The sequence below is a fragment of the Zerene cesonia genome, unplaced genomic scaffold (genome assembly GCF_012273895.1).
Source record: "Zerene cesonia ecotype Mississippi unplaced genomic scaffold, Zerene_cesonia_1.1 Zces_u001, whole genome shotgun sequence".
Taxonomy (NCBI): Eukaryota; Metazoa; Arthropoda; class Insecta; order Lepidoptera; family Pieridae; genus Zerene; species Zerene cesonia.
Genome location: NW_024045131.1, coordinates 3,590,247 through 3,598,886, shown reverse-complemented (window position 1 = coordinate 3,598,886; position 8,640 = coordinate 3,590,247). Strand labels below are relative to the sequence as shown.

Sequence of the window (8,640 nt, the reverse complement as noted above, 5' to 3'; positions counted from 1 at the left end):
TGTTTTAAACAACTTCACAGAAATTCAGCTTGTTGGGACTTTATGTAACTTCGAATGTCTAAATTGACCGGACTATGTGTCGGGATCACGGGTGGCCGAGAGGCTAGGCGTTGCTACGGTATGGCAAAAAGACGCGTGTTCGAATCCCGCCTCGCGATCAAATTTTTCTATTCTTTCATGATTTCTCATTTATAAAGCATTTCTATGCTATAAAACTAATTTTAAATATTTCATCTTTTTAATAATTGTACGAAAAATCAGTTAAAACTTAAGTAACTGAAGACAGAGTAAAATATCCATATTTTTAAACAAACCTTTTTTTATAGGTGGTATGTTGGAGTAAGCCACTGATAGAAGCGATGGTAGCTCCTCAGGTATGATGATGGAGCAGCTTCCTGCAATTATAAATTTAATAATTAAATCTTCTTATAGTAATCACAAAATAAATAATCATTATATATAAATTGGGTAGAATAAATATTTATTTATTTATTTATTTATTATTTAGGACAACTTACAAAACATACACGAATACAAGATTATACATATAAAACATACAAATAGATAGCCGAGTGTTGCTTTAATTAAAAGTTGCCACGGCTTGTTAATGGACACTAAAAAAAATACATTCTTGACTTCAATTCTTATAATTATTATAACAAAAATTCAATCGGTTTTAAATTGTCAGTGCGAACCCTAATTGAAAGGGAACCATAATCGTTTCAGCGGTTCGCCCAGTCAAAAGTCAAACACATAAAAAACTATCGAATAAAAACTTTTTTTGATTGGTGCTTTGGTTGTGCTTAATATTTAACTGTCTTCCAAAAAAGGGGGAGGTTGTCAAGACGAATGTGTTGTATGTGTTATCTTATCACTTTTACACGCTTAAACAATTTTGATGATTCGTTATTTATTTGAAAGGTTAATCTTATTGCTCTATGATAAAATAATATAATCAAAAATATATAAATAAATAATATCCTACCTGAGTCGGTATTTTATAATATAACTAATAAGAAAACATGCTTCTATGATGAATTCTTGCTTCTATAAAGAGTAAGGAAATTATTTAATCCTGGTGACCCTAGAACCCCAGGATAATAAATTAAACTCAAGAAAATTTTTAACTGCAGTATGAATTAAATTCGTCGCTTAAGTACTCTCTTATTTATAATATTGTAACCATAAAAATATGTGACCTTAATAATTAATCGTATTAACGACAAAAAAAATGAGGAAATAAATTATTAGAATGTGAACAAAACAAACAATCGCAAAGGTTGTATTAAAGTGAACGGTATTTAATCAAATATCCTTCACAACCAAATTATTACCTCCCTTTTTATATAGCAACCTTTATAATAATGTTATGTTATGAACATTATACCATACTCCGTTATTATGAAATTAAAATGTCTATAGAAGGATTACTTAATTATCATTAAATCATGTTAGTTATTTAAAAATATGTTTATTATTTACACAGATAACTTCAAAGAGAAAAACTTTTGTCAGTAAAAATAGATTAAATATTATCTAGAAAATGTAGGTTTTTATAGCAAATTACAATTACTTAATTTTACCTGAATAATTAACTCGCTCGATACGTCTTATATTAATTGTTATCCCCAAATTCTTACACGTTTGAAAATATTTTTTCATTATTTTTATATTATTTAATCAATGAAACAGCGTTACGCTAAAAATATTCAGGTTACATTCTTAATTGCGAAATGAAGTCAAAGATCACCCATCACGACTTTGACCGCGCTAAACATTGCATAACCGACCTCTTACATCGCGCTAAGTAGTTGCGTAACCCTAAATTTCTTTCGATCACATAATTTGATAATTAGTGTTTAGAATAACGATATTTGTTGAAGATAAATAAATAAATCATTTCATTATATGTTATCTATGATCACAACTAAATGTTTAACTTCTGGTTGGCATGTGAATTCAACAATTTACGTTTTCCTTTCATTAAATAATATTTTAATGACCTATTCTTACTAACAACTATTTGATTGATTTCATTAATGAAATGATATTTGACGCTATATAATTTATTAAAAATATGTAACGATAGCAATTAATATCAATCAATTATAAATAATCAATTATAAAATTTAATTATCCATCACTATTTACGCGGAAAAGTTTCAAATGGTTAACAATAATCACATGTTATGTTGACAATAGTAAAACTCACCGAAAGAAAGTAGGAACAAGGAAAGTATCACGCGAATTTCCATATTTTTATTTCGTAACACTAATATGGCAACAAATCAATTAAATTAGCGCAGAGCCATTGTCACAACACAATGAAGGAATTAAAAAAATAATAATAAATTCAAAATGCAATCTGTCACAGCTGAGTTTTGCCGCCAAACTGACAACAGACACATGAATACAACTTTCACTATTGCGACAAGGATTTATCTTCTGTAGTTGGCAACGGAACTTCAACTTTAATGCGACCGAAGTGAAAGCAACATTCCAAAGCAATGTGTGACGACTTGCGACATTATTCTAATGGGGCATATCCGTGAATTCGAAATTTTAAATCAGGTGGAGGTAAACAAAAAGGAATGTACAGAAAAAACACTTCAATCTCGTTTTAATAAAACTCAAATTCGCTTACATTCTAATGTCAATATGTGTGCATGTGTGCAGTTCCATTCACTAAGAAAGTAACGTAATGGATTATCCCATGTCATTACAACTTAGACGGAGTTACAGACACTACGCCTATAATAATAGGAAACATATTCGTTTGAAGCATTATGAGTGTTATGACGTTGTGTAACACTAATTATTTCAAGTTTAGAAGAAAATAAGAGTGTCTCCTAGTATTTCAACAAATATGGAAAGCTTCCACAGATTAAAATTTTCTTTTCATAGTATAAATATAAGACATTATTTTATGATTTCTAGTCATAAATATATAATTTTTCTTATTGTTATTTAAAATAATACTCGAAGTTATTAAATTTGTTTACGACTGATAGGTCGGATTGACTTTTGAATGTTTAAGCCTTAGATAGGCGTTAGGTTTGACCTTTATTTAATACTGGCCCAACAGCTGTTGGATTGCGATTCTAGAGACAGTAAGCCAGTAACCTTTTCCTGTAAAAATAATTCATCTTTTCTACATATTACTTTTAAAAAACGCACCAAAAATCATTTCACTACAATAATATAATCGACAAAAAATCTAAAATACCTTGTCAGAATTAGACCAAATTATATTGGGACCGAAGGGGTGGCCCCAGCTTTCAAATATAAGAGAAATCGTCAATATGGGTTGGACCAAATTGAGGTCAAAAGTACTGTAGTAACAAACCAAAAAAAACAGTCAAAATAACTAGGATCTTCTCGTTTCTTTTTAAGTTCTGATAAATTGAAATTACTCACATATAAAATTGTGTAAAAGTTATATTTCAAGTACATATTAAACAAAGTAATATAATCCTTTACATAACTTAATGTTATTTACTTACTAGCTGTCCGCCCGCGGCTTGGCAAAAAAGAAAACACTTTCAAAATTGCTCAAGAAGAAAACAGTCCGCGACTTTTCCTGATTATTCTATGTCCTTTCTCAGGTCACTATCTTTTTGCAAGATTTCATTCAAATCCATTCAGTAGTTTAGGCTTCAAGAAGAGACATGCAGACATTCGTATTTATGATATAAGTAGGGATTTGCTTACCATCATCTCACTTATAATAATTTTCATAATTTTTAAATTATAAAATTTACTTTAATTGACAACACGTTTTCCTCACACTGTAGTGACAAACAAATGAATTGAGACAATGAAATCTAATTAGCATTGCATTGTATGGGAGACAATTGATTTATTAACTATCATAATCACGCGGTTTTAGCTGCAGATACGCGAAAACGCCTTTAGCATCATTATTATAATAGACTAGCTGACCGGTAAACGCTGTTCTGCCTTACTCTTATCTTTTAGGGGTATGAAAAATAGATGTTGGGCAATTCTTATAGTAATTGAATCAAATATCTTTTGAGTCACTGCTTTGTAAGCATACAAGGAATCCTATTTTATTTTTTATGATCGTAGGGTAATAGTAATACAGCTGTAATCCTATCCTACTAATATTATAAATGCGACAGTTTGTAAGGATGTGTGTATGTTTGTTGCTCTTTCACGCAAAACCTACTGAACCGATTGCAATGAAATTTGGTACGTAGCTGGACAATGGAATAACAGATAGGCAACTTTTATCCCGATATTCCTCCGGGATACGGACTTCCGCAATAGTCAAGAAATACTGTTATTTTTGATTTTTACGAGTGCAAAGCCGAGGGAAAACGCTAGTAGTTAATTAGAAAACATAACCCGCCATTTACCTTCTCGGGTAATAATTATTATAAACACACGGACAAACCTTATCGATAAATTACAATGACAAATTAATTATTATTGTTGTTAAAAGTACGGACAGCAAAATAGTTATTTCACCAACTTAGAATTTTAATTTTCGCTTATTCTTCACATTATACACATTTTTCATATATCTGTCTATTTTAGTTAATTGTTTAATAATTTTAAAAATTTCTTCTGCATAATAGAAATATGTAAAAGCACTGTATTATTAATATAATATTGTACTAAATAGTAAATCTCACATCGAAATCGGTCTAGTAGTTTCCATACGATAATCTAGCAAACCAAATAAGACCAGAGCAACCAGAAAAAACCCTTACACAATTTTAATTTCAAAAATTCCATTTGCTATAATTTATTAATATATAGGAAATATCACATCAAAATCGGTCTAGTAGTTTCCACACGAACAAACCAAATAGAGAAAGTCCTTACACAACTTCACTAGATATTTGCCAACTACTGTTTGATCACATTACTGGCCTTTTACTTTGCATAAAAGGAAGCATATTATACTACTAGCTGCGCCCAGCGTAAGTCCGTATCCCGTAGGAATATCGGGATAAAAAGTTGCCTATATGTTATTTCAGTTGTCCAGCTGTCTACATACCAAATTTTATTGCAATCGGTTCAGTAGTTTTTGCGTGAAAGAGCAACAAACACACACACATCCTTACAAACTTTCGCATTTATAATATTAGTAGGATAATCAGCTATGAATGAAACCGCGAAACTTAACTAGTCATAATAATATCCAAGGTACTAGAAAATACAGGAAAATTATTACATTTTTTTATACAATGCGTACATTAAAATTATTCATTCTCAAATCAAATGTGCGCATAAACACAATAGAACCTCATTAAATTTGATTAAGTCCTCATTAACCAATCAGCTTGCTAAAGAACCTGGTGTCAAATTGCATAAAACCCGCCAATATTGCAAATGTTACAAAATGGCGGGAAAATTGTTTTTTATCTGTGGCTTTTTTCTTTTCTGTTGTAAGTATTATTTACCATAAATATTATTCAAGCTTATCTACGTAAAATATGTTTTTAGAATAATATTGCGTTGAAATAAACATCTACCTATGCTTCTAAGAGGCAGGTATTCAAAATGTTTTATATATTAATATGCACATGTATGATCAATATACAAAAATGTCTTCAAAGATATTCATTAGGATCCGACAATTTATAAAAAAAAGCTTTGCATTTAAACCGTTTATTTTTAACAATTAATAAATACAAAGACCTACAAAAAATACATATTTATGTGATAATTTTTGATATTATGTAATTTTGCTAAGATAATAAAACCAGATGCATAAAATACTAAATAAAAGGCGAAGATAAAAGGTAATAAACTCTGCAATACCTACGCGTAAAGGCCTTGACATACATTTATGTGCAACTCGCGTGTCACAGGTTTTTACACATGTGTGATCATGTCTTAAATAAATATTGTAATTTCACATTTTGGGCCAATTGTCTTACTTCATAACTTTCGATCGATTTTTGGGTTATATAGCCAACAAAACATAAAAACAAATATGAAACTTTTGACGTTGGTATCTAGTCTTAGTTTATCTTAATTAGTTAGGAAACTTCATATTTGCTTTACTATGAAATAAATAAAAGTTGATTTGCACTTAATTATATCCTTCATATATATAAGTATTCAACACAGATAACATAATATATACTACATACATATACAGATACTTGATAGTTACGTATGTACAGCTCTCTGACGTTGCGACTTTGACCGCAATAAATGCTAACGAAGGAAAACCTGAATGTACGTAAGGTAATTATATAATCATTGTAATAAGATAAACTCATGAAATTTCCGGCCCGTTTCCTTTTCCTCACCCGTCCTAGTCCATTCCTTCTTTCCAGTCGTTAATCCTTTCCTTTTCCCTTACCCCATAAAAGCGGGAAGCGTATTCACAGAGGACACATGCCTTTGCGAATGTTTATGGGCGGTAGTAATCGCTTACCATCAGGCGAACCACCAGCTCAGCTGCCCGCTGACATTAAAAAAAAAAAAAAATATTGTATTGTTACCGATCCTTGATAAGTGTACACAGTTTGAATTAAATCTTTAAGTTTAATGTGGATTAAAATGTTAGGAGACATTAAACACAGTGGTAGCTAATAAGATTCAGTTATAATGGATCTTTACTTTTGTTTCCAGGTTCGATGACAGACGCGAGGTTCTTTATAGTCCCAGAAGATGTCGCTATGCTGTTCACGACAATATACGGATTTGCTCCACCAATTCATAAAGGTACAAGCATTTATCATTACATTAATGTAAAGATTGTGTGAGTTGCAATCTATTTAATACAAACTTTTATAATCCATGGCAGCGTACTAAGCCGCATCAGCTAATTAGATGGACAGATCCATCCGAACGCAGAACATGTAGATTTTTTGAAATTATGATCACGGATTGTGACAATTCTGATTCGGAGATCCAAAAATATGAAGTGACTTAAAAAAAAATTCCGCGAGTTATTTTGGGAGGCTAGTACCGAGTGGCGAATCAGATAGAGTATGATCTGACTTGGGTGAGAATACTTCTATCCCGATTATTATTTTTTTATGTCATATCGGGCAATTGAGCTGGTGGTTCGCCTGATAGTAAACGATCACCAACGCCCATGAACATTCGCAAAGGTAGTGCCTCTGCGAATGTGCTGCCCGCTTTTAGTGGGTAAGGGAAAAGGAACGAATTCATGACAGGAAAGAAGGAATGGACTGGGATGGGTGAGGAAAAGGAAATAGGCCTCCGGCTCCCCCACTCACCGTACGAAACACAGTGGCATGCCACTATTTCACGCCGGTTTTCTGTGGGGGTGCGGTACTTCCCCGGTGCGAGCTGGCCCAATTCGTGCCGAAGCGTGCTCGACTCCCACAATAAGAAATTTTAGATTAGAAAGAAGAAAGAAATAAATAAATTTATTGTCAATAAAAAGTACCGCACATACACATAAAACCTTAAATAAAAAAAAATCTTTATGAATAATTTATAACTAATATCTACACTAAAAACTAACTATTACTCTTCAAGAAAACTAACAAAAACAAAAAAAAAAGTAAAGTAAAACAGTACACTGTTGTTTATTTTAATGTTTCTTGATTAAATGCTTCCTTAGAATAAAACAGCAATCTCGATATCCGGGCGGAGCCGGGAAGAGCGTCTAGTTCATTATAAAATAACTATTGACAGGTAACGACCACCGGCTCGGCTTCGGCTACCGTTTCGGCAACCACGCAGACCTGCAAGTGCTTTACGAGTTGGGCCCCCAAGTAACAACCAAGCAGCTGACATCTGTTGGTCAGTAGCTCACCCGAAAACCCTTGTTTCACCTTATTAGTTATATTTATCACTTATATATACTGCCATGTAATATATAAAGCTGTAGTTTGTTTACTTGACTACGCTAATCTCAGGAATTTCTACGCCAATCCGAATGAAATTTTGGAACGTTTACCATTGAGCGTGGGGCTCTGCGATATCAATAGTCCACTGAAAATCAATTCAATCACATCACAGTAATCGATTTTGGTGATTCTTTTTGTATTTGAACGCTGATACCTCCCTTGCCGTCCCATTAAATTAGGTCTAGTTCTAACAATTTGAAGGCAATTTGTTATAAATTACTAGCGGTCCGCCCCGGCTTCGCCCATGGTACATAATAGCCTAAAGCCTTCCTCAATAAATGGTCTATCTAAAACCGAAAGAATTTTTCAAAACGGACCGGACGGAGTACTTCTTGAGATTAGCGCGGTCAAACAAACCAACTCTTCAACTTTCTAATATCAGAATAGATTTGAAATCAATTTATAATCGTCTTACGCTAGGTATTTTGAGTTCGAAAGTCGTTCAAAACATTTATATTTATAGCTTTCGTAAGATAAAAGTATTTTCTGTTCAAGGTGTACCTCCCTTACCTTCATTGGATCGCAGAATCCGTCGGCCATTGGTCAACTTGCTCGTGAGAAGAGGAATTTTAAAAGAAAACAACAATAACAGCCTACGAGATACAGCAAAACCGAAATAATACACGAAAAAGTAAATAAACTAAGATGCATGGGCTATATATATATCTTCCTATTGAGAATGGAGTTCCCCCCGGGGATCGATACTGGGACCGCTCTTATTTATTCTGTACACCGCTGATTTACCAACCAACATTACACATTGCAAATTTCA

The 8,640-nt window shown here is 32.5% G+C and overlaps 2 protein-coding genes across 2 annotated transcripts in view; one reads left to right on the top strand and one right to left on the bottom strand.

Annotated features, from left to right (window-relative positions):
• LOC119838209 overlaps positions 1-2,494 on the bottom strand; it is a 6,897-nt gene extending 4,403 nt beyond the window's left edge. Inside the window, exons 1-2 of the mRNA XM_038364056.1 lie at positions 2,213-2,494; positions 315-395 (exon numbers count right to left, since the gene is read on the bottom strand). Coding sequence (XP_038219984.1) covers positions 315-395; positions 2,213-2,255 — 124 coding nt within the window. The 5' untranslated portion in view covers positions 2,256-2,494. The remainder of the gene's footprint in view (positions 1-314; positions 396-2,212) is intronic.
• A 2,748-nt stretch (positions 2,495-5,242) lies between these two features.
• LOC119838177 lies at positions 5,243-8,525 on the top strand. Its single transcript, XM_038364020.1, has 4 exons — positions 5,243-5,417; positions 6,616-6,708; positions 7,654-7,761; positions 8,364-8,525. The coding sequence occupies exons 1-4, from the start codon at positions 5,372-5,374 to the stop codon at positions 8,486-8,488; spliced, it is 372 nt and encodes a 123-aa protein (XP_038219948.1). The 5' UTR covers positions 5,243-5,371; the 3' UTR covers positions 8,489-8,525.
• The last annotated feature ends 115 nt before the right edge of the window (positions 8,526-8,640 follow it).